General features: G+C 45.2%; 4 protein-coding genes across 5 annotated transcripts; 2 read left to right on the top strand and 2 right to left on the bottom strand.

Moving 5' to 3' along the window:
* Positions 1 to 600: 600 nt before the first annotated feature.
* Positions 601 to 1,538, bottom strand: VMO1 (vitelline membrane outer layer 1 homolog). Of its 2 annotated transcripts, none has more exons than XM_068530456.1 (3): positions 1,353 to 1,538; positions 1,159 to 1,274; positions 601 to 898 (listed from the first exon to the last, which is right to left on the bottom strand). In XM_068530456.1, exons 1-3 carry the CDS (start codon positions 1,536 to 1,538, stop codon positions 601 to 603), a joined length of 600 nt encoding a protein of 199 aa, XP_068386557.1. The 2 variants fall into 2 exon arrangements, with proteins under 2 accessions (XP_068386557.1, XP_068386558.1); XM_068530457.1 differs by having other exon boundaries at positions 801 to 898; positions 1,179 to 1,274.
* Positions 1,539 to 3,906: 2,368 nt separating this feature from the next.
* Positions 3,907 to 5,920, top strand: GLTPD2 (glycolipid transfer protein domain containing 2). Its single transcript, XM_068530455.1, has 4 exons — positions 3,907 to 4,051; positions 4,158 to 4,222; positions 4,479 to 4,645; positions 4,745 to 5,920. Exons 1-4 carry the CDS (start codon positions 3,946 to 3,948, stop codon positions 5,259 to 5,261), a joined length of 855 nt encoding a protein of 284 aa, XP_068386556.1. The 5' UTR covers positions 3,907 to 3,945; the 3' UTR covers positions 5,262 to 5,920.
* A 5,221-nt stretch (positions 5,921 to 11,141) lies between these two features.
* On the top strand, positions 11,142 to 13,164 carry PSMB6 (proteasome 20S subunit beta 6). Its single transcript, XM_068530271.1, has 6 exons — positions 11,142 to 11,281; positions 11,705 to 11,772; positions 12,101 to 12,232; positions 12,348 to 12,477; positions 12,676 to 12,820; positions 12,946 to 13,164. The coding sequence occupies exons 1-6, from the start codon at positions 11,180 to 11,182 to the stop codon at positions 13,086 to 13,088; spliced, it is 720 nt and encodes a 239-aa protein (XP_068386372.1). The 5' UTR covers positions 11,142 to 11,179; the 3' UTR covers positions 13,089 to 13,164.
* A 1,580-nt stretch (positions 13,165 to 14,744) lies between these two features.
* On the bottom strand, positions 14,745 to 15,428 carry C20H17orf114 (chromosome 20 C17orf114 homolog). Its single transcript, XM_068531142.1, has 2 exons — positions 15,356 to 15,428; positions 14,745 to 14,917 (listed from the first exon to the last, which is right to left on the bottom strand). Exons 1-2 carry the CDS (start codon positions 15,426 to 15,428, stop codon positions 14,745 to 14,747), a joined length of 246 nt encoding a protein of 81 aa, XP_068387243.1.
* Between the last annotated feature and the right edge of the window lie 10,186 nt (positions 15,429 to 25,614).

The raw sequence follows: 25,614 nt of genomic DNA, 5'->3' as shown, positions 1-25,614 counted from the left end.
TAAAGTCCAAGAAAGAGAAATTGGAGCTGAAATCTGGTGGATGGGCTAACCATCTGGACAGTTGGGGGATTCCAGGCAGAGAGGGCAGCAAGGACAAAGACCCTCAATTGGACTCAGCATACAGAAAAGCCACTGTTTGAGTTTTGGCGGGGGGAGGGCGGGGAGGAAAACTATGGAAAAGACATGTTAGCCTCCTAAGTTCTAGAAAATGAAACCTTAAGACGATATAGCATTGTCACCTCCTAATTTGGTAGAAGTTTCTTGATCTGGGGTCACTGGTGGTTCAGAAAGGAGACAACCTGGTCTCTTAATGGGGACGATGTGTCTGCAGAGGCTCACAGAAAGGCAGGGACTTCCTTAACTTGCACGCAAAATTCTGTTTAAGTGTGTCTTTTCTGAACTATGGGTCGGTAACTTTCAGTAGCTTGCCATGGACTCCTGAGACCAAATCCTAATTGGGCCTGGCCCAATGCTAGGTTAGGAGGAAGATGGGGCTACGCAGTTTCCCACCCCTAAAACAAGCGAGACCAAAGCCAAGACAGAGAAGCTTTAATAGCGGAGGTGGGACTAGGCTTGGGCTGGGAGAGGGCGGCGATGGTGTTAACTGCGACAGCAGAAAAAGCGCGCGTCGTTAACAGCGGTGTCATCGCGGAGGCCTCTAGGCTGCTCGATCTTGGTCTGCAAGCCGCACACTCCTTTAGGGCAAGGCTCACTCCAGTCTCCAAAGTCTCCCCAGGACAGACCGGGCCCCTGCAACTCCGTGCTGTCGGAGCAGCGGAAGCGCACGTTGTTCGCAGCCGTGTTGTCCCCGGGGGTCACGGGTGCCTCCACACGAAGCGAGAAAGCCACCAGGAAGCCGCTGCCGGGACACCACAGCGGCTCACTCCACGCGCCCCACCTGCGAGGGAAGCAGAGACGCGCGGTCTGCGCGGGCGCCCCCTACCCACGTCCAGCCGGACCCAGGCCTCGGGGCTTCCCAGCCAGGTTCAACAGTCACCTGACCTCCACCGAGGTGCGGAGCTGGGAGTCTCCCACCCGCTTCCCAGGTCTAAACCTCCCCACAGCTCTGGAGGAACCTGCCTGTCGGTACGGGATGTGCGTAACGGAGAGCAAGGGGCATACCCCGACCCTAGGGGATCCTCGGCCCCTGCCCCCCACCTTCCAGACTGGGACTCCACCACGTGCGTGTTGAGCTCCGCATTCCCGCGCGCGCAGTGCAGCCGGATTCCGTTCAGAGCCGTGTCGTCGCCAGGAATGCCTTGGGGGGGCTCCACCTGGGCGGCGGAGGACGAGTCAGAAGACTGCCATCCTCTGCTTGGGGTCCCCACCGAGACCTAGGCCTGAGCCCCTACCTTGAGCGAGAACCCGCTGGCGAAGAATCCGTCAGGACACATCTCTGGCCAGGCCCAGTCGCCCCAGGGGCCCCCGTTGGTCACCTCGATGACCAATGTGTAGCCGCTCAACGCATCTGCTCTTGCACGCCCGAAGCACGTCGCCCACAGCAGCAGAAGCAGCTTGGCTCCCGCGCCCTGCTCCATCCCGCAGCCTCTGTGAGCCCGGGCCCTTTGTGCAGGTGTATACCACCTTTGCCCTAAGAGGGCTCCGATTGCGGAAGGGCCACCTGAATTAAGTGACACTCAAAACCAATCCGTTCCGGAAGCCTACAAACTTGTTTCTCAGCTCAGGGAGACTGACGCTCCCAGCGCCAGAGGAGGAGGGGCAGCAAGAACCCACGGGTTTAAATAACCACCAACCTACCGAACGTTTACAGACTATAGGCCACGAATCATGGTTAGCGTTTTGCTGGCATGTTTTATTTAATCCACACAACAATTTTAGGAGGTGAGAATTACCATTCCTATTCTGCCAGTGAGGGAACTAGGGCTGCGAAATTGCAAGCGACTTGCCTAAGGTCACAGTCAGCAAGCCAGGGAACATTCCAACACTAGGAAATGGGGAACCCACGGCTAGGGATGGAAGTGATGGTTCCAGAATCCCACTGGACAGGGACCCCAGGGACCTCCAGGATGTGAGGGAGCATCGGAGTGAGACAGGGCAAGAATCCATGAGCTGTGGGAGCTGGGAAGCATCTTGTGAGTGACTGGGGACCCGACGCCTTGAGAATCTGGGACACCCCTTCCCCTCAAAAGAAAATGTACACAGAGACAGGAACAGTTTTAAAAAGTTTATGGACAGGGAACTGAGAACAGGAGACGCTATTTCTTCCATTGCTTCGTGTAGCCTTTCCCTCAATGTTTTTCCCCCTGTGACCACCAGGGGGACTCCTAATTTTAAAAAAAAAACAACAAACAAAATTGCTATGGGGAGTACCACCCCTGATTTGCCTGCCCTTCATACACATTCCTTTGTCTATTCAATATATACTTATTTAGAAATAATGTGTTTTGGCCCAGGCAATATTCTAAACGCTAAATAGAGCAGCCACCAAGAAAAGGCCCCTGTCTTCATCAGAGCTCACATTCCAGTGGGGGAGACAGATGATAAATTCTCCAATGGACCCTGAGCTCTGTGAAGGCACATTTGTCTTCATGGAGCCTAGTACAGGGCCTGGCATGTGGAGGTGGTTAATAAAGGTTGGTTTGATGAATGATTGAGGAATCAATCTGGAGATTAAAAAAAGTAAACTACAAAAATGTAAAAGGTGACAGCCTAAACTATATAATTGAGACCTCAGGCATGCAGATTAAGATAAGGTCCCCTGGGGGGCTTCCCTGGTGGCACAGTGGTTGAGAATCTGCCTGCTAATGTAGGGGACACGGGTTCGAGCCCTGGTCTGGGAAGATCCCACATGCCGCGGAGCAACTAGGCCCGTGAGCCACAACTACTGAGCCTGCGCGTCTGGAGCCTGTGCTCCGCAACAAGAGAGGCCGTGATAGTGAGAGGCCCGCGCGCGCACCGCGATGAAGAGTGGCCCCCGCTTGCCACAACTGGAGAAAGCCCTCGCACAGAAACGAAGACCCAACGCAGACAAAAATAAATTAATTTTAAAAATAATAATAATAATAATTTTTTTTTAAAAAAAGGTCCCCTGGGCTTCCCTGGTGGCGCAGTGGTTGAGAATCCGCCTGCCAATGCAGGGGACACGGGTTTGAGCCCCGGTCCGGGAAGAACCCACATGCCGCGGAGCAACTAAGCCCGTGCGCCACAACTACTGAGCCTGCGCTCTAGAGCCCGAGAGCCACAACTACTGAAGCCCGTGCACCTAGAGCCCGTGCTCCGCAACGAGAAGCCACCGCAATGAGAAGCCCGCGCGCCGCAACGAAGAGTAGCACCGGCTCACCGCAACTAGAGAAAGCCCGCGCGCGGCAACGAAGACCCAACGCAGCCAAAAATAAATAAATAAATTTATAAAATAAAAAAAATAATAATAAGATAAGGTCCCCTGGGGAGAGGATAGAGTATTTAGAAGTGGGTGTTCTCTGAATCCCAGGTGCTCCATGCTTGAACTTAAAAGGTAAGATTTATGGAGCAATTGTGGTAAGCTTTTCCATTTACAGTGTTTGCACATGTGATATCATTTAATCCTCACATGAAGCCTGCAAAAGAACATATTATTATCCTCAATGTACAGTGGAGGGAACTCAGGCCCAGAGTCAACTTAGGGTCCACCATTGCTCAGTGGGGAAACTGGTTCTGACCTCAGCCTCTCCTCACAATACCCAGGCTTCCTCTTACTACAACCTGGCCTTACAGGGAAGGGAAATGTAGCGACGTGTCACTGCTACTGAACCCCCAAATCCTCTTCATCCAGTCCCTCTCTCCTCAGATGCTGCCCTCTCGGGCAAAGGGCACAGGGGAGGGGGACTTAGTAGGTTAATTATTAACCCTTTGCGCCTCAGGCACTGCGGCTTCTCTCCCCTCCTAGAGGCGAAGGGACAAGGCCTGGCAGGGGCTGGTGAGGGGGCGGCGGTCCCTGCAGCAGCCATGCGGGTCCCACTGCCTCAGCCGGTCCCTTGGCGCTGGTTGCGCAGTGCGATTCCTCTTGCTATCTTCACACTACTGCTTGTTTATCTCTGGGCTCGGAGCCTCCGTGAGTACCCCTTCCCTCACCTGCTCTGGGAGGAACCGGGGAATCCAGGCCCTTGAGACCTAAGGTCTCTCCTCAAGCCCTCGCTGCTCTGTTTCACTTCCCTCAGGTGCCCTCTCAGGCTGCAGACCTGGGGCCCAGTCCTGCATTGCCAGGGAACCGCCTTCTTTCCAGGTATGCTCCCGGAAGGGCTGGGACTGGGAGCTCCAGATAGGGCTCTGGGCAGGGGGAAGTGGACCAGGCTGAGGATCTGATGAAGGGCAGGCCCTCCTCCTCCTCTCCCTTCTCCCGTCAGAAGCTGAGAATACAGCAAGAGGGACACCATCTAGATCTTAGGAATAATTTCTTCAGAGCCCAACCGGGCTGCTTGGTGAACCCAGCAAGCTAGGGGTTCTGCTCCCACTCCTTTCCCCTCCTATCTCACCCCCAGGTCCGGCAACAGTCGGGACCCTTGGAGGCCCCGGAACGGGAAGAGCCTCAGTGTCTGGGCCCTCAGGGGATGCTGGGCCGCATGATGAGGCCGTTCCGCGCCAGTCTGAACCCGGAAAGGGATGTGGAGTTGTCGCAGTACCTGGCAGGATGGAGGGAGCTAGTCCGGTGAGTGGTCTCTCCCCCGACCCCATCCAGTCCCCGCCTCTTTGTGCCTCCATCGCCCTCTCTCAAACCTTCCTACCCTTCCCACCATCACACACACAGGTTCCTAGCTCCCCTCGGCTCCATCTTCGCCTTCGCCACAAGCGAGGCCTCCGCCAAAGTGACAGCCCTCGAGGCTCTGGTGCACGGCCCAGAGGCCGCGCACTACACGTCGCTGGCGACCATGGTGGCGTGGGAGCGGCCCGGAATCGCCCCACGACTCTCGGCCGGGTGCCCGGGCTCACTGACGATGCTCTTGCTGCACCGTGCGCTACGCTGGTCCCAGCTCTGCCTCCACCGGGTGGCGACCGGGATGCTCGGAGGCCCGGACGCTGGCGCTCAGTGCAGCGACGCCTACGGCACGGCCCTGGCTCCGCACCACCCCTGGTTCGTCCGTCAGGCCGCCCACCTCGCATTCCTCGCCTTCCCGGGTCGCGGCCGCTTGCTCGAGCTGGCGTGTCCGGGTTCCAAAGAGGCGGAGGCGCGGAACGCGCTGGTCCGGGCCGCGGGCACCCTAGAGGACGTCTACAACCGTACTCAGAGCTTGCTGGCCGAAGGCGGCCTGCTCGAGCTGGCCTGACGCCTACTGGCCGGAGGAAGGAAGCGCCCTGGGGAGGGGTCGGTGCAGCTCCAGGTTGAGCCCTTGGCCCCGCCTCCTGGTGCCGGGGGCGTGGTCGCCATTACCCCGCCTGCTTGGTGACGTCACCACCCCTGGAGGCTCACCTCGATAGGGGTGGGTTTTTTAGACCCTGCCTCTATCCGCAATCTCCGGGAAAAGGGAGGAGCTGTGGGAAATAAAAAGTATTCTTTGGGACTTTCCTGGTGGCAGTGGTTGAGAATCCGCCTGCCAATGCAGGGGACCCGGGTTTGAGCCCTGGTCCGGGAAGATCCCACATGCAGCGGAGCAACTAAGCCCGTGAGTCACTACTGAGACTGTGCTCTAGAGCAGCGAACCACAACTACTGAGCCCACAGGCCTAGAGCCCTTGCTCGGCAACAAGAGAAGCCACCGCAGTGAGAATCCTGCACGGCAAGGAAGAGTAGACCCTGCTCGCCGCAAGTAGAGAAAAGCCCGTGCACAGCAACGAAGACCCAACGCAGCCTAAAATAAATAAATAAATAAATTTATTTTTAAAAAAGTATTCTTTGGTAGCCGTCGATTTAGGGCGTTTTGTGTGATGACAGCAGGTGCTTAAGGGAAACAGGAAAAAATAGACGTGGGAAGATGTGTCATCCCTGTTTCCGGCCGCCGAGAGACTCACGCTACTCCTGGCCTATGTCAACCACTCCTACAGCTTCAGTTGCCAACTACATGCCAAGTCTCCAGACCAGACCTGTCCCCTGAGCTCCAGCCCCCAGAAAGCTCCAGCCCCAGGTGTCTTTCCTGGACACCTCCACAGACACCACAAATGCAACACATCCAAGGCGAATCCAGTCACCTCCTCCCAGAACTGCACCTCTTCTTGTGTTTCCTATCTCAGTAAGTGACACCCTTTCCTGTCAACTACCCAAGGCTAAAACCTGTGCGTCTTGCCTCACGCCAAGCAGGTGCTCAGCTCAGTAATGTATGTTTATTAAATGACTCCACTCCCACTATTGTAAACAAAGTTACACACTGATAATTCCCAAATTATAACCTCAACCCACTTTCCCCTGGACTCCAGAATACTATATATCACTTCCTTATTCCACATCTCCACTTGGATTTCAACTAGAGATAGCAAACTTAACAAGTCCAAAACTGAGCTTCCAATATTCTCTCCTCCCAAAATACTCCCCAGTCCTCGCTAGCTCAGTAAACGACAATTCCATTCTTCCAGGTCCTTAAGCCAAAACCCTTGCAGTCATCCTGACTCTTTGGTTTCTCTGTCATCATACCCACCTCCAAGCAGTCAGAATCTATTTCTCACTATCTCCACTGCTACCAACCTTGTCAAGTCAACTTCATCTGTCACCTGGATTATTGCAATAGCCTCCTAATTGTTTCTCTCTCCCATACTTTGCGTCCCTACAGTGTATTTTCAATAGAGCAGCCAAAGTGATCTTTAAAATGTAAAGCATATCATGTCACTTCCCTGCTCAAAACTTTCCAATGGCTTCCTATTGCAGGAAATTTTCTGGATCATATTTTCAGTTGAGAATGATGAAAAGCTTCTCAAAGGCCCTATATGATCTGATTGCACTAGCCAAACTGGCCTCGTCAGTATTCATTGAATATGTCAGGCATGATCCTGCCTCATGACTTTGCACTTGCTCTTCCCTCTGTCCAGAATGCTTTACCCCAAAATATACAAATGACTTCCCTCCTTCCTTCTGATCTTTATTTAAATGTCTCTCCAGTGAGACCTTCCCTGATTATTCTTTCTAAAATTTCAACACACACACACACACACACACACACACATCGTCCTATCTCCCTTCCTTGCTTTTTCTTCTTAATATGATTCACTATTTAACATGCTGTATATTGTACTTATTTTTTTGTCTCCCTTAATACATGTAAGTTCCATGGGGCTAGGAATTTCTGTCTACTTTGTTCCCTGATGTACTTCCAGTACCTCAAACTGTGCCTGGCACCTAGTAGACATTCAACAGCTTTTGTTGAATGAATGTATGAGCAATAAAAATAGTTCACATGGCTGGAGACAAGAGTGTCAAAAAGAAAAGAGGGGATTGCACAACAAAGTAAATGTACTTCATGCTACTGAATAGTACACCAAAAATGGTTAAAATGCTAAATTTTATGTTATTTATATTTTATTGCAATAAAAAATTTAGAAGTAAATAAGAGATGTGATTCCAGACAGGTGGGCAGGAGCGAGTACATGAAGGGCCTTATAAACTATGTTATAGAGATAGGACTTTATCTTGAGAGTTAATTTTAAGTGGGGGATTGTCTGGATCATATTTTCAATTCAAAACACCAGCTCCAGGGACTCTCTGGTGGTCCAGTGAGTTAAGAATCCATCTTGCAATGCAGGGGACGCTGGTTCAATCCCTGGTCAGCGAACTAAGATCCCACATGCTGCAGAGCAACTAAGCCCACGTGCTGCAACTACAGAGCCCACCCGCCACAACTAAGGAGCCCCCGTGCTCTGGAACCCATGCATTCTGGAGCCTTCACACCACAATTAGAGAGAAGACCATGCACCACAACGAAAGATCCTACGTGCCACAACTAAGACCCGACGTGGCGAATAAATAAATAAATAAATATTAAAAAAAGAAAAAAAGCACCAGCTCCAGCTGCAGTATGTAGAAATAGTATGGCAGGTTCATAGGAGGACTACTCCACACAGTAACAGCAAAATACACATTCTTCTCAAGTGCACATGCAACATTCTCCAGGACGGACCATAGGGTAGGCCACAAAAAAGTCTCAATTAATTTAAAAAGGTTGAAGTCACAAAATATTCTCCAACTAAACTGGAGTGAAATTAGAAATCAATAGCAAAAGGGAATTTGGGAAATTCACAAGTATGTGGAAAGTAAAAAAACACACTCCTAACCAACCACTGGGTCAAAGAAGAAATCACAGGGAAAATATTTTGAGGTTAGTGAAAATGAAAACAAAACATACCAAAACTTGGGATGCAGCATAAGCAGTGCTCAGAAGGAAATGTGTAGCTATGAATGCCTATATTAAAAATGAAGAAAGATCTCAAATCAACAGCTTAACCTTCTACCTTAATAAACTAGAAAAAGAAAAGCAGGGAATTCCCTGGCAGTTCAGTGGTTAGGACTCCCTGCTTCCACTGCATGGGGCCTGGGTTCAATCCTTACTTGGGGAACTAAGATCCTGCAAGCCACGTGTCACAGCTGAAAAGAAAAGAAAAGAAAAGAAAAAGGAGAGCAAACTAAATCTAAAGAAAGCAGAAGGAAGGAAATAATAAAGATTAGGGTGTAAATAAATGAAATAGAAAACAGAAAAACAATAGAATCAACTAAAACAAAAGTTGGCTCTTTGAGAAGACCACTAAGACTGATGAACCTTTAGCTAGACTGACCAAGAAAAAAAGAGAGAAGACTCAAATTATTAAAATCAAAAATGAAAGAGGGGATGCTGTGGAGCAACTCAGCCCGTGCGCCACAACTACTGAGCCTGCGCTCTAGAGCCCGTGCGCCACAACTACTGAGCCTGCGCTCTAGAGCCCGTGCGCCACAACTACTGAGCCTGCGCTCTAGAGCCTGTGAGCCACAACTACTGAGCCTGTGTGCTGCCACTACTGAAGCCTGTGCGCCTAAAGCCTGTGCTCCACAACAAGAGAAGCCACCGCGGTGAGAAGCCCGCACACCACAACGAAGAGTAGTCCCTGCTTGCCACAACTAGAGAAAGCACGCACACAGCAATGAAGACCCAATGCAGCCAAAAAAAAAAAAAAAAAAAAGAATTTATAGAAGAAAATAAAAAAGAGTATTAAAAAAAAAAATGAGGGACTTCCCTGGTAGCTCAGTGGTTAAGAATCCGCTTGCCAATGCAGGGGACACAGGTTCGAGCCCCGGTCCAGGAAGATCCCACATGCTGCAGAGCAACTAGGCCCGAGTGCCACAACTACTGAGCCTGCGCTGTAGAGCCCGCGAGCCACAACTACTGAGCCTGCAAGCCACAACTACTGAGCCCGCGTGCCACGACTACTGCAGCCTGCGTGCCTAGAGCCTGTGCTCTGCAACAAAGAGAAGCCGCCACAATGAGAAGCCTGCACACCACAACGAAGAGTAGCCCCCGCTCGCCACAACTAGAGAAAGCCCACGCACAGCAACAAAGACCCAACGCAGCCAATAAATAAATTAATTAATTAATTAATTTTTTAAAAAAAAAGAAGAAAGAAAGAGGGGGAGTTCCCTGATGGCCTAGTGGTTAGGATTCCGGGCTTTCACTTCTGTGGCCCGGGTTCAATCCTTGGTCAGGAACTGAGATCCTGCAAAAAAAAAAAAAAAGAAGAGGAAACATTACTAACGATCTTACAGAAATAAAAATTATTATAGGGAAATACTATAAACAATTGTAGGCCAATAAAGTAGATAACCTAAATGAAATGGACAAATTCCTAAAAAGACACACACTAGCAAACCTGACTCAAGAATAAGTACAAAATCTGGGACTTCCCTGGTGATCCAGTGGTTAAGAATCTCCCTTCCAGGGACTTCCCTGGTGGCGCAGTGGTTAAGAATCGGCCTGCCAATGCAGGGGACACGGGTTTGAGCCCTGGTCTGCGAAAATCCCACATGCCGCGGAGCAACTAAGATGCCACTAAAAAGAAAGCCCGTACGCAGCAATGAAGACCCAACGCAGCCGAAAATAAATAAATTAATTAATTTAAAAAGAAAGTGAGAAGACAGTCCATATTTGCAAATTGTATGTCTGATAAAGGTGTAGTATGTAGAATATAAAAAGAACTCTTACAATTAGGAGTATGGGATTAACAGATGCAAAGTACTATACATAAAATAGATAAGCAACAATGATTTACTGTATAGCACAGCGAGCTATACTCAATATCTTGTAATAGCCTATAATGGAAATATATATATATAACTTAATCACTTTGCTATACACAATATTGTAAATCAACTATACTTCAATTTTTTTAAAAGTTTGATGTAGGGAGTTCCCTAGTGACCGAGTGGTTAGGATTCTGGGCTTTCACTGCCGGGGCCCGGGGTTTAGTCCCTGGTGGGGGAACTAGGATCCCACAAGCCGCGCGGTGCAGCAAAAGAAAAAAAAAGAAAAGAAAAAGTTTGATGCTTTGCTCGTGAAGGGAAAAAAACCCACTCATAACTCAACAATAAAAAGATAACCCAATTTTAAAACAGGCAAAGGACTTAAATAGATATTTTTCAAAAGAAGATATGCAAATGGTCAATCAGCGCATGAAAATATGTTCAATGTCACTCATCACAGAGAAAAGCAAAAACAACAACAACAACAACCCCACAAGATATCACTTCACACCCACTAGGATGGGTAAAATTAAAAATGCACCACAAAAATTAGGAAGTGGAGAAATCGGAATCCTCATTCATGGCTGGTGAGAATGTAAAACGAGGCAGCTGCTGTGGAAAAGCTGTCAGTTCCTTAAAATGTTAAAAAGTTACTAAATGACCCAACAATTTCACTCCTAGTATATACGCCTAAGTATATACCTAAGAGAAATGAAAACATAGTGCGGTCATTCTAAATCGGAGACGCTCAAGTCTATCCTGAAGCCTCTTGGAATCGCAACTCCGATCGGATATATCAGCCCGCGTACACCGATAGGAAAGTAGTTTTTCCAGACGGTTTGGAGCTGTTTGTTTCTTTTTTGTTTTTTGTTTCTTTGTTTGCCACCCACGCTGCCATCAAGCTCTCACGGTCGCAAAGAACGTTCACCACACATTTCTTTTCCTTTCTGCCGTCAACCGTGGCGCAGCTTCGCCCCCAGAAGGCCTCAGAGCACGACTAAAGAGAGTGACGGAGCACTTTACGACAGTTGCTTTGTGGCCGTACCGGAGGAGGAAGATGGCGGCCACCTTAGTAGCTGGTCGGGGAGTGTGCCCAGCACCAGCCTGGGGGCCTGAGGCCATTACCCCCGACTGGGAAAACCGGGAAGTCTCAACAGGGGTGAGGAAGGACTCGGGGTTCACGAGATATGCACAAGGATTGAAGCGATGGAAAGATAAGGCTGGAGTGGGTTGGGAGAACTGGAGGGGCGGGGAAGAGAGGTGGTCTGTGTGATGCGCTCAGGCAGGGGAGGAGGTATCCTAAGGACGCTGGAGTGGTGTGGGAGGAGGTAGAAGGTAGGCTGAAGCGTGGAGTTCTGGAATCTTGCAGGACGAAAGCTTAAGGTCAGGGTGGACCTTTGGGAACTTGAAGATTGGATTTCTGGTGTTCTGCGGGTTATTGAGAACCCCATGAGATTTGACGATGTGTTGGTGGCGCACGACTTTCTCATACTCTAGGGACTGGATAGACGGATCATTAAGGTTTGTGTATGCTGGAGAATATGGAGAGGCCCAGACTCACCCCTTTCTCCTCTTTTTCCAGACCACTATCATGGCTGTGCAATTTGATGGGGGCGTGGTTCTGGGAGCCGACTCCAGAACAACCACTGGGTGAGCTCAGGACAGATATGTGAAAGGTCTTCTCCCCACCTTTCCCTTCCTTCCTTCCTTGCCTGCCAGCCCATCCTTACCCTCCATAGACTACTGTGGGAAGGGAGGTTTCTCCCCTCCCGGGAGATAAGGATTTGTTCCAGCTTCTACTGCTTCGTAGTTCTCTTCACCTTTTGGTGAACTTCTTGCAAAAGTTTGTTCTCCAGCCTGCTTCAGTTTAGATGAGAACTAACAGGAAATACTGGAATTCCTGTTGAGGGAGTGGGTAGTAAAAGATGAAAGTGGGAGACAGGTGGGGTCCTTCCCTCACTATTCTGCTATCCTGCAGGTCGTACATCGCCAATCGAGTGACTGACAAGCTGACCCCTATTCACGACCGTATTTTTTGCTGCCGCTCAGGCTCAGCAGCTGATACGCAGGCAGTAGCTGACGCAGTCACTTATCAGCTTGGTTTCCACAGGTACTTGTGGGCAGGGGGGGAGCAAGTATCTGAAAGGAGTTGGGACCTGAGGAGCTGAATAGTCTGACTCCCAGGTCCTGACACTGCCTTCCCTATGACTCCCTTCACCTTCTAGCATTGAGCTGAATGAGCCTCCGCTGGTACACACGGCAGCCAGCCTCTTTAAGGAGATGTGTTACCGATACCGAGAGGACCTGATGGCAGGAATCATCATTGCGGGCTGGGACCCCCAAGAAGGGGGGCAGGTCAGATACCACAACCCCGAGAACATTGGAACCATGCCTTTCATTCTCTCCCCACCGCAGGCATTTTCTACTTCTCTTTCCAGTCTCTACATCACTTACTATTAACTTTTCGCAGACCAGTTCCGCAGTGGACAGGCGAACATACGTGTGTTGTGGGGAGGGTACAAATGGTGACACTCTTCTTCCTCCGTCTGGCAGGTGTATTCGGTACCCATGGGGGGTATGATGGTAAGACAGTCCTTTGCCATCGGGGGCTCCGGGAGTTCCTATATCTATGGCTATGTCGATGCTACCTACCGGGAGGGCATGACCAAGGAAGAATGTCTGCAATTCACTGCCAATGGTGAGAACTGCGGCTTCTGGGTCTGTGAGCATAAATCCCCATACTCAAGCCAGGTCAGCATTCCTCTTTCCTTGCCATGATCCCAGCATCTGACTCCAATCCCAACTTTCTTCTTTTCTCCACAGCTCTTGCTTTGGCCATGGAGCGGGATGGCTCCAGCGGAGGGGTGATCCGCCTGGCAGCCATTGCCGAATCAGGGGTAGAGCGGCAGGTACTTTTGGGAGACCAGATTCCCAAATTCACCATTGCCACTTTACCACCTCCCTGAATCCTAGGATTCTAAGATACAACAAGAGACACCCCATACTGATGACAAAATTCAATAAACAGTTTGTCAGTGAGAATCTGTGTGCTTTGGGGTTCTTTTCTTAACCTCAAACCTGAACTCCTCTGGCCCATTTCTGTTTGTATAAACCACTGCCCTGAGGGAGCTGGAGAGGACCCTTCTCCAGGCCATCATGCCCCACACTTTCGTTAGCATATCCAGGTCTTTGTGACACTAGTGTGGCTGGTGTGGAGGCTCCCAGCAAATGGCCCACTCCCCTCCCTGTTTAAGCCTAAGAGGGAACTCAGAATTCTGATAGAGACTGGAGTCACCTCCCCTCAGCCTGCCTCCTGCCTCCTGGCAGGCTACTGGCCCTAAAGTCAGAAGGACTCCACATGTCCGGCCCAGGCTCACAGTCCCCTCTCTTCACAGTCACCTCTGTCACCTCATCTTGTCAGAAGCAGCAGTGTGACTTCTTTGGCTTTTGGGAGGAAGTTGGACCTTGGTGCACATGGAGTTTAAGTTTGACCTTGAGTGGGAGAGGGCGGCCACTGGGAGTGCTGTGGGTCGGCTCCAGAAGCCACCATTCCCATGGGGAGGTGATAGGAAGTGACCTTTCAGCCCCACGGATAGGAAATGAGAGCGGGCTCTGGCCCCTGCAGGACGGTCCCCACTCCAGCCAAGTGCTCATTGACAGTGACCGACAGTCTTGCCCTAATCTACATTTCTCCAGTCTATGGATAAGGGAACTGTGGAAGCCACATTTGAAAACCTGGTTCCAGAATATAATCCTACCTTGGAGGATTTTGGGGGGTACAGAGGAGGCTTCCTAAGGAGGTGGTGAGTTCCTGAATTAAGTGAAGAAGGATCTCGCACCCCAAACGTGTATCTCAAAAGAACCAGTGCAGAGCTTTTGATTTTCTGCAAAACCTGTTCTCCCGGTCCTCCCAGTCTCAAGGCATCTTTGATTCCTCTTTCGCTTGTACTCCACAGTCCTGAGAACTCTACGTCCCTCAACAGAAAGGCCTTTCCTGACCACCTGAATTTTAAGAAACACCACCCTCCTCCACCCCGCTCTCACATTACCTGTTTAATTTTCTTCATAGCAGTACTTACCGCTATCTCCTATTACCATGCTTATTTATTTGTCTGCCTCCCCTACCAGAAAGCAAATTCAGTGAGAAGAGAGAACTCCTTGTGCTTGATTCACTGATATATTTTCAATGCCTGGCAGGGAGTGGACATTTCATATTCATGGAACGAATACGCTCCCCAGCCCCATCTGCTGTCCTGCCTACCCCACAACCGCTCCAAACTGCTCTCACCACACTCAACTCTGAAGCTTGATTTCAGCAAACCTACTTACTGCTAGGCACACCTGGGCGCTGCATGAGATCAGCTGCCTCCTGTTCCCCACTCCTGCGTCCTCACTCCCACGCCATGCTGCACTTCCCACCTCAGCCCCATAACAGCCCTGGTGTCGTGGTCCCCATCTCCTCTCCAAAACATATGCACATACACACAGCACTTGGCAATTCTCAGTGTATTTAATAAGAAGGTCATGAGGGATCTGAGGGAGCCAGACACTGGGATGACTGAGAAGGCCGGGGAAGGAAGGTTGCCAAGGCCTCCTGGAAGTTCAGCCCCTGGTTGTCCCCTTCAAATGGTGGAGTCATTGGCCGATGCTATGTCATGCAGCTGGTGGTGGAAGGAGAGACGGGCTTTCCTGCTGAAGTAGGCGCCAGACCCAAGGGACAGTATTCCTCCTTCAGCCACGATGGGGGCTACAGCTGGGCTGGGATCTGGATCTGGAGGGGCAGCTGGATCCAGGCCTAAAAGGGAGATTGGAGGGGGAAGAAGGGAGTTGTGGGTCAGGAGGAGGAAAGAGGCCAGGGAACCTAGGGGGTGAGTGTCACTAGCATCAGCAGGGAGAGGAGAGGGGACTTTGGCAGCAGGGCTGGCTTCCCTGGCCCGTGACCTATGCACTGGACATGGGACCACACTCAGAAGGGCCCCCATGCTTGGTGTAATGCTCTGCTGTCACTGTCTTGAAATTCTTAATAATTTTTTTAATAAGGGGGTCCCACTTCTCCATTTCGCACTGGGCCCTGCAAAGTGTTTAGCCAATCATTTGGCGAAGTGATAGATCCACCTCCCGCACAGGGGGCAGATTATCCTTTTCCCTTCCCTGATTTGAGCATTTACCTTTCTCCCTGATGCAGTTTGTCTGTCTGCCTGGCAGCCCACCTTTTCCTCTGTCTCCCCCATACCTGCTCCTCTTTCAGTCCCCCGCTGTCTCCAGCACCCACACCATGGGAAACACCATGCCCCCTTCAGACCCATCTCAATAATGGACGAGACTGGGATGCTGACAATGGCCAGGAGCGCCCTAGGAGGGGTGTGGTTTCCAAGCCCCTCCACTGTGGGCAAAACTACCACTCAGCCTCAGACCGCCTGGTGATTATAGGTGCCAGGAGATGGAAGGGGGAGAAGAGGGAGGAGGGAAGGGGTGGGGGATCCCCCACTCAAACACCTATCCTTTTATGCCCCCTTAATTTTGGGGTTGTCTCTGATCCCCATGGAGAAGCAGGAGAAGACTAGGAGGGGAGGCATGGTAGAGACAGACACACAAGTGCCGGCACAGACAGATGCAGTGAAAATTCATCGCAGCAATGCCAGACAACTTGGTGCCAGGCTGGACCATGCTGGGGATTCATTTGTATTTTATTTTATTTTTTGTTAATATTTATTTATTTGGCTGCGCCGGGTCTTAGTCGCGGCACGTGGGATCTGCGTTGCCACACGCAGGATCTTTTAGTTGCGGCCTGTGGGATCTAGTTCTCTGACCAGGGATTGAACCCGGGCCCCCTGCATTGGGAGCGCGGAGTCTTAGCCACTGGACCACCAGGGAAGTCCCTCATTTGTATTTTAGAATGAGATTCATTTGTATTTAGAATGCCCAAGATGTAAAAAATTGAAAGAATAGTTTATTTTTTTAGAACAAGAAACTTTACTAGTTAGGGAAATGTTATGTTCTCAAATGGTCCAGTAGCTCTCAACCCCTTTTATGAAAATAGTTGTAATTGATTAATTATGCTGTGCCAGGTAGATTCTAGGGACTTTTACATGTTATCTCACTTGATAGTGTCAATGATTTTTTTTTTTCCCCCACGGGTTTTTAAAAGTAATTTTTTTTTTTTCCACACACACACACTGTATTTTATTTTTACAAGAGATAGATAGACTGACACCAAGCATTGTACATGGATGACCACAACAAAAGCAACAATGATTGCAATTACCAAACATGAAACACACTCATCTATGTCATAATATTGACATTCAGTCCAGTAATCCTCCACTGTAACAGCTCCTTTACTTTGCAGTGCAAAATTGATTTGTATATTCTTTGCCTCTGAGTCCTTGTGGGATTTTTTTTTTTAAATTCAGACAGAAAGTCACAAAAATTATACTCATCCTCATCAGTTCACTCAGTCCCATGTAATTAATTTTTTTTCCATCTTGATCTTTTGTTAGCACTTTTATGAGTTCATCAGTTTTTCATTAGAGTTCTGAAAATGCTTATTCATTCAGTTCAGCAGTACAGTCAGTTACCAGAAACCTGTACTTGTCAGAGTCTTTTCCATGAATTTCTTGAAGATGAAAGCCTTTTATAGGAACATATTTGCAAAAGCATCAGAGTACACCCAGAACTGTCTGTAAATGACAAAAGACTTAAAAATGACCACAGTTAAAGATTTGATGAAAGTTCATAATAATGCAGTTGACAAGAAAATTAGTTATTTCTGCGATATACATTTTAAAGTAATAACTAGGATTATTACTTATAACATTATACCAGAACATATAAGATTTTTAGAAATTTCATGTAATGTCTGAAACATTTATATTAATATATTTCCATACATATTTCCATACAAATACAAATATAAGATTTTTAGAAATTTCATGTAATGTCTGAAACATTTATATTAACATATTTCCATACATATTTCCGTACAAATACAAATATAAGATTTTTAGAAATTTCATGTAATGTCTGAAACATTTATATTAACATATTTCCATACAAATAACCCAATGAAAGTTTAGTATTAGTTGTTTTGTTTGTTTTTTTATACTGCAGGTTCTTATTAGGCATCAATTTTATACACATCAGTGTATACATGTCAATCCCAATCGCCCAATTCAGAACACCACCATCCCCACCCCACCGCAGTTTTCCCCCCTTGGTGTCCATATGTCCATTCTCTACATCTGTGTCTCAACTTCTGCCCTGCAAACCGGCTCACCTGTACCATTTTTCTAGGTTCCACATACATGCATTAATATACGATATTTGTTTTTCTCTTTCTGACTTACTTCACTCGGTATGACAGTCTCTAGATCCATCCACTTCTCAACAAATGACTCAATTACGTTCCTTTTTATGGCTGAGTAATATTCCATTGTATATATGTACCACATCTTCTTTATCCATTCGTCTGTTGATGGGCATTTAGGTTGCTTCCATGACCTGGCTATTGTAAATAGTGCTGCAATGAACATTCGGGTGCATGTGTCTTTTTGAATTACGGTTTTCTCTGGGTATATGCCCAGTAGTGGGATTGCTGGGTCATATGGTAACTCTATTTTTAGTTTTTTAAGGAACCTCCATATTGTTCTCCATAGTGGCTGTATCAATTTACATTCCCACCAACAGTGCAAGAGGGTTCCCTTTTCTCCACACCCTCTCCAGCATTTGTTGTTTGTAGATTTTCTGATGATGCCCATTCTAACTGGTGTGAGGTGATACCTCATTGTAGTTTTGATTTGCATTTCTCTAATAATTAGTGATGTTGAGCATCTTTTCATGTGCTTTGTGGCCGTCTGTATGTCTTCTTTGGAGAAATGTCTATTTAGGTCTTCTGCCCATTTTTGGATTGGGGTGTTTGTTTCTTTAATATTGAGCTGAATGAGCTGTTTATATATTTTGGAGATTAATCCTTTGTCCGTTGATTTGTTTGCAAATATTTTCTCCCATTCTGAGGGTTGTCTTTTCGTCTTGTTTATGGTTTCCTTTGCTGTGCAAAAGCTTTGAAGTTTCATTAGGTCCCATTTGTTTATTTTTGTTTTTATTTCCATTACTCTAGGAGGTGGATCAAAAAAGATCTTGCTGTGATTTATGTCAAAGAGTGTTCTTCCTATGTTTTCCTCTAAGAGTTTTATAGTGTCCAGTCTTATATTTAGGTCTCTAATCCATTTTGAGTTTATTTTTGTGTATGGTGCTAAGGAGTATTCTAATTTCATTCTTTTACATGTAGCTGTCCAGTTTACCCAGCACCACTTATTGAAGAGACTGTCTTTTCTCCATTGTATATCTTTGCCTCCTTTGTCATAGATTAGTTGACCATAGGTGCGTGGGTTAATCTCTGGGCTTTCTATCTTGTTCCATTGATCTATGTTTCTGTTTCTGTGCCAGTACCATATTGTCCTGATTACTGTAGCTTTGTAGTATAGTCTGAAGTCAGGGAGTCTGATTCCTCCAGCTCCATTTTTTTCCCTCAAGACTGCTTTGGCTATTCGGGGTCTTTTGTGTCTCCATACAAATTTTAAGATGATTTGTTCTAGCTCCGTAAAAAATGCCATTGGTAATTTGATAGGGATTGCATTGAATCTGTAGATTGCTTTGGGTAGTATACTCATTTTCACAATGTTGATTCTTCCAATCCAAGAACATGGTATATCTCTCCATCTCTTGGTATCATCTTTAATTTCTTTCATCAGTGTCTAATAGTTTTCTGCATACAGGTCTTTTGTCTCCCTAGGTAGGTTTATTCCTAGGTATTTTATTCTTTTTGTTGCAATGGTAAATGGGAGTGTTTCCATAATTTCTCTTTCAGATTTTTCATCATTAGTGTATAGGAATGCCAGAGATTTCTGTGCATTAATTTTGTATCCTGCAACTTTACCATATTCATTAATTAGCTCTAGCAGTTTTCTGGTGGCAGTTTTAGGATTCTCTATGTATAGTATCATGTCATCCGCAAACAGTGACAGTTTTACTTCTTCTTTTCCAATTTGTATTCCTTTTATTTCTTTTTCTTCTCTGATTGCCGTGGCTAGGACTTCCAGAACTATGTTGAATAATAGTGGTGAGAGTGGACATCCTTGTCTCGTTCCTGTTCTTAGAGGAAATGCTTTCAGTTTTTCACCATTGAGAATGATGTTTGCTGTGGGTTTGTCATATATGGCCTTTATTATGTTGAGGTAGGTTCCCTCTATGCCCACTTTCTGGAGAGTTTTTATCATAAATGGGTGTTGAATTTTGTCAAAAGCTTTCTCTGCATCTATTGAGATGATCATATGGTTTTTATTCTTCAATTTGTTAATATGGTGTATCACATTGATTGATTTGCGTACATTGAAGAATCCTTGCATCCCTGGGATAAATCCCACTTGATCGTGGTGTATGATCCTTTTAATGTGTTGTTGGATTCTGTTTGCTAGTATTTTGTTGAGGATTTTTGCATCTATATTCATCAGTGATATTGGTCTGTAATTTTCTTTTTTTGTAGTGTCTTTGTCTGGTTTTGGTATCAGGGTGATGGTGGCCTCATAGAATGAGTTTGGGAGTGTTCCTTCCTCTGCAATTTTTTGGAAGAGTTTGAGAAGGATAGGTGTTAGCTCTTCTCTAAATGTTTGATAGAATTCACCTGTGAAGACATCTGGTCCTGGACTTTTGTTTGTTGGAAGATTTTTAATCACAGTTTCAATTTCATGACTTGTGATTGGTCTGTTCATATTTTCTGTTTCTTCCTGGTTTAGTCTTGGAAGGTTATACCTTTCTAAAAATGTGTCCATTTCTTCCAGATTGTCCATTTTATTGGCATAAAGTTGCTTGTAGTAGTCTCTTAGGATGCTTTGTATTTCTGCGGTGTCTGTTGTAACTTCTCCTTTTTCATTTCTGATTTTATTGATTTGAGTCCTCTCCCTCTTTTTCTTGATGAGTCTGGCTAATGGCTTATCAATTTTGTTTATCTTCTCAAAGAACCAACTTTTAGTTTTATTGATCTTTGCTATTGTTTTCTTTGTTTCTATTTCATTTATTTCTGCTCTGATCTTTATGATTTCTTTCCTTCTGCTAACTTTGGGTTTTGTTTGTTCTTCTTTCTCTAGTTTCTTTAGGTGTAAGGTTAGATTGTTTACTTGAGATTTTTCTTGTTTCTTTAGGTAGGCTTGTATAGCTATAAACTTCCCTCTTAGAACTGCTTTCGCTGCATCCCATAGGTTTTGGGTCGTCGTGTTTTCATTGTCATTTGTCTCTAGGTATTTTTTTATTTCCTCTTTGATTTCTTCAGTGATCTCTTGGTTATTTAGTAACGTATTGTTTAGCCTCCATGTGTTTGTCGTTTTTACGTTTTTTTCCCTGTAGTTCATTTCTAATCTCATAGCGTTGTGGTCAGAAAAGATGCTTGATATGATTTCAATTTTCTTAAATTTACTGAGACTTGATTTGTGACCCAAGATGTGATCTATCCTGGAGAATGTTCCGTGCGCACTTGAGAAGAACGTGTAATCTGCTGTTTTTGGATGGAATGTCCTATATATATCAATTAAATCTATCTGGTCTATTGTGTCATTTAAAGCTTCTGTTTCCTTATTTATTTTCATTTTGGATGAAAGTGAGGTGTTAAAGTCCCCCACTATGATTGTGTTACTGTCAATTTCCTCTTTTATAGCTGTTAGCAGTTGCCTTATGTATTGAGGTGCTCCTATGTTGGGTGCATATATATTTATAATTGTTATATCTTCTTCTTGGATTGATCCCTTGATCATTATGTAGTGTCCTTCCTTGTCTCTTGTAACATTCTTTATTTTAAAGTCTATTTTATCCGATATGAGTATAGCTACTCCAGCTTTCTTTTGATTTCCATTTGCATGGAATATCTTTTTCCATCCCCTCACTTTCAGTCTGTATGTGTCCCTAGGTCTAAAGTGGGTCTCTTGTAGAGAGCATATATGGGTCTTGTTTTTGTATCCATTCAGCCAGTCTATGTCTTTTGGTTGGGGCATTTAATCCATTCACGTTTAAGGTAATTATCGATATGTATGTTCCTATGACCATTTTCTTAATTGTTTTGGGTTTGTTTTTGTAGGTCCTTTTCTTCTCTTGTGTTTCCCACTTAGAGAAGTTCCTTTAGCATTTGTTGTAGAGCTGGTTTGGTGGTGCTGAATTCTCTTAGCTTTTGCTTGTCTGTAAAGCTTTTGATTTCTCCATCAAATCTAAATGAGATCCTTGCCGGGTAGAGTAATCTTGGTTGTAGGTTCTTCCCTTTCATCACTTTAAGTATATCATGCCACTCCCTTCTGGCTTGCAGAGTTTCTGCTGAGAAATCAGCTGTTAACCTTATGGGAGTTCCCTTGTATGTTATTTGTCATTTTTCCCTTGCTGCTTTCAATAATTTTTCTTTGTCTTTAATTTTTGCCACTTTGATTACTATGTGTCTCGGCGTGTTTCTCCTTGGGTTTATCCTGTATGGGACTCTCTGCGCTTCCTGGACTTGGGTGGCTATTTCCTTTCCCATGTTAGGGAAGTTTTCGACTATAATCTCTTCAAATATTTTCTCTGGTCCTTTCTCTCTCTCTTCTCCTTCTGGGACCCCTATAATGCGAATGTTGTTGCGTTTCATGTTGTCCCAGAGGTCTCTTAGGCTGTCTTCATTTCTTTTCATTCTTTTTTCTTTAGTCTGTTCTGCAGCAGTGAATTCCACCATTCTGTCTTCCAGGTCACTTATCCGTTCTTCTGCCTCAGTTATTCTGCTATTGATTCCTTCTAGTGTAGTTTTCATTTCAGTTATTGTATTGGTCATCTCTGTTTGTTTGTTCTTTAATTCTTCTAGGTCTTTGTTAATCACTTCTTGCATCTTCTCAACCTTTGCCTCCATTCTTATTCCGAGGTCCTGGATCATCTTCACTATCATTATTCTGAATTCTTTTTCTGGAAGGTTGCCTATCTCCACTTCATTTAGTTGTTTTTCTGGGGTTTTTTCTTGTTCCTTCATCTGGTACATAGCCCTCTGCCTTTTCATCTTGTCTATCTTTCTGTCACTGTGGTTTTTGGTCCACAGGCTGCAGGATTGTAGTTTTTCTTGCTTCTGCTGTCTGCCCTCTGCTTTTTTTTTTTTTTTGTGGCCACGCCGTGCAGCATGTGGAATATTAGTTCCCGGACCAGGGACCGAATCCATGCCCCCTGCATTGGGAGTCTGAACCACTGGACCACCAGGGAAGTCCCTTTTTGTTTTTAACGTCAATGATCTTTTAAAGTAAGTGTTATTATTATGCTGATTTCAGAGATGAGGAATCAGAGGCACTGAGAGATTAGGTAGCTTGCCCAAGGTCGCACAGGCAGTTACCAGGAGAGCAGTACTTTCCCTCACCCTCTTCACTCTGACCCCAGAGTCCACTCTGTTAGCTGCCACACTGAGCTTCCCAAGCATGTTCCTGGCAGGTATTGATGTCCTCAGCCAGGTGTAGGGCAGCCAGAGCCCGGGCTGGGAGCCTCAGGTCCACAGTATGCTAACCAAGGACTCTAAATGCCCTCCAAGAGCTATATTATCATTCCCTAAGGGTATCATGATGTGGGAAAGGTTGGAAAGCACTGCTGACTATGCTGCCTGACTGAAATCTGCTATTTTATTTTATTTCTTTTTAAATTTAATTTTTATTTTATATTGGAAAATCTGTTTTTTAAATTAACTTTATGGAAGTAAAAATTTACATACAATTTAATGCACACATTTTAGTGTACAGTTCTATGAGTTTTGACAAGTGCATACACCCATGTAATCACCACCTGAATCAAGATATAGGACGTCTCCATCTCCAAGTTCCCTGTGTGGCCTTTACTGTTCCCCACTCCCTGCCACAGGCAACTACTGATCTGATTTCCATCACTATAGATTGGTTTTTCCGTTCCAGAACTTTATATTAATGGAATCATATAGTACTACTCTTTTGTGTATGCTTCTTTCAGCATAATGGTTTTGAAATTCACCTGTGTTGTATGTATTAACAGTTTGTATTTTTTGTAATAACAACTTTATTGAGAAATAATTCATGCGCCATAAAATTCACCCTTTAAAGTCTACAATTCAATGGTTTTTTACTATATTCACAGAGGTGTGCAACCATCACAACTAATGTTATAACCACCTCATCACCCTCAAAAGAAACCCTGTACCCATTAGCAGTCACTCCCCTGTCCTTCTCCCCAGCTACTGTCCCAGCTATGGTCTCTTTGGATTTACTTATTCTGGACATTTCATAGAAATGGAATCATATAATATGTGGTCCTTTGTGTCTGGCTTCTTTCGCTTAGCATAATGTTTCAAGGTCCATCCCTGTTGTAGCATATATCAGTACATCATTCCTTTTTATGGCTGAATAATATTCCATGGTAGGGATACACCACATTTTGTTTATCCATTCATTACTTGATGTACATTTTGGTTTGTGTCTACTTTTTCGCTATTTGAATAATACTACTATGGACATTCATGTACAAGTTTTTGTGAGGGCATACATTTTCAATCCTTTTTGGAATATACTTAGGAGTGGAATCGCTGGGCCATGTGGTAACTCTACGCTTAACATTTTGAAACTGTTTCCAAGGTGGCTGTACCATTTTACACTTTATTCATTTTTATTGCTGAGTAATAGTCTATAGGCCACAAATTAATCAAAATAAAAAACCTCTGCTTTTCCAAAGGCACCATTATTTTATTTATTTATTTATTTTGGCCACTCTGAGTGGCTGGGCCCCAGCAGTGAAAGAGCCAAATCCTACTGGACCAACAGGGAATTCCCAAAAGGCACCATTATTTTAAAAAGACAAGCCACATTCTGGGTGAAAATATTTGCAATACATATATCTGATGAAGGATTTGTATCCAAAATATATAAAGAACTCTTACAAATCAGTAATAAGACAAATAACATGGTTTTTAAAAAAATCAGTGAAAGAACTGAACACTTAAAAAGAGATATAAAAATGGTCAATAAGCACATGAAACATGGTCAACATCATTAGTCATCAGAGAAATGCAAATAAAACTATGATGATGTACTATTTTACACTTATTAGCATGGCTAACACTAAAAAGATAGACAATATCAAATGTTGGCCATGCTGCAGAACAAATGGAATTATCATACATAGATTGTGGAAATGTAAAACAGAACAACCATTTTGGAAAACAGTTTGGCAGTTCCTTTTACCCCCTATCTTAAAATATTTCACTTATTTAAAAAGTGCTTTTTCGGAGCTGGAGGAATCAGGCTCCCTGACTTAAAACTATACCACAGAGCTACAGTAATCAAGACAGTATGGTACTGGCACAAAAGCAGAAATATAGACCAATGATACAGGATAGAGTGACCAGAGATAAACGCACACACATATGGGCACCTAATTTACGACAAAGGAGGCAAGAACATACAATGGAGAAAAGACAGCCTTTTCAATAAGTGGTGCTGGGAAAACTGGCCAGCTACATGTAAAAGAATGAAATTAGAACACTACCTAACACCATACACAAAAATAACCTGCAAATGGATTAAAGACTTAAATGTAAGACCAGATGCTATAAAACTCTTAGAGGAAAACATAGGAAAAACACTCTTTGACATGAACCACAGCAAGATCATTTTTGACGCACCTCCTAGAGTAACGGAAATAAAAACAAAAATAAACAAATGGGACTTAATTCAACTTCAAAGCTTTTGCACAGCAAAGGAAACCATAAACAAGACAAAAAGACGACCCTCAGAATGGGAGAAAATATTTGCAAACGAAACAACAGACAAAGGATTAATCTCCAAAATATACAAACAGCTCATGTGGCTCAATATCAAAAAAACAAATAATCCAGTTAAAAAATGGGTGTAAGACCTAAATAGACATTTCACCAAAGAAGACATACAGATGGACAAGAGGCACATGAAAAGATGCTCAACATCACTAATTATTAGAGAAATGTAAATCAAAACTACAATGAGGTATCACCTCACACTGGTCAGAATGGTCATTATCAAAAAATCTAGAAATGATAAATGCTGCAAAGGGTGTGGTGAAAAGGGAACCTTCCTGCACTATTGGTGGGAATGTAAATTGATACAACCACTATGGAAAACAGTATGGAGGTTCCTTAGAAAACTAAAAATAGAACTACGATATGACCCAGCAATCCCACTACTGGGCATATACCCTGAGAAAACCATAATTCAAAAAGAGACATGTACCACAATGTTCATTGCAGCACTATTTACAATAGCCAGGACATGGAAGCAACCTAAGTGTCCATCAACAGATGAATGGATAAAGAAGATGTGGCACATATATTCAATGGAATATTACTCAGCCAAAAAAAGGAACGAAATTGAGTTATTTGTAGTGAGGTGGATAGACCTAGCGTCTGTCACACAGAGTGAAGTAAGTCAGAAAGAGAAAAACAAATACCATATGCTA

The sequence above is a fragment of the Eschrichtius robustus genome, chromosome 20, assembly GCF_028021215.1.
Source record: "Eschrichtius robustus isolate mEscRob2 chromosome 20, mEscRob2.pri, whole genome shotgun sequence".
Classification (NCBI taxonomy): Eukaryota; Metazoa; Chordata; class Mammalia; order Artiodactyla; family Eschrichtiidae; genus Eschrichtius; species Eschrichtius robustus.
This window is presented reverse-complemented; position numbering and strand designations above follow the sequence as displayed.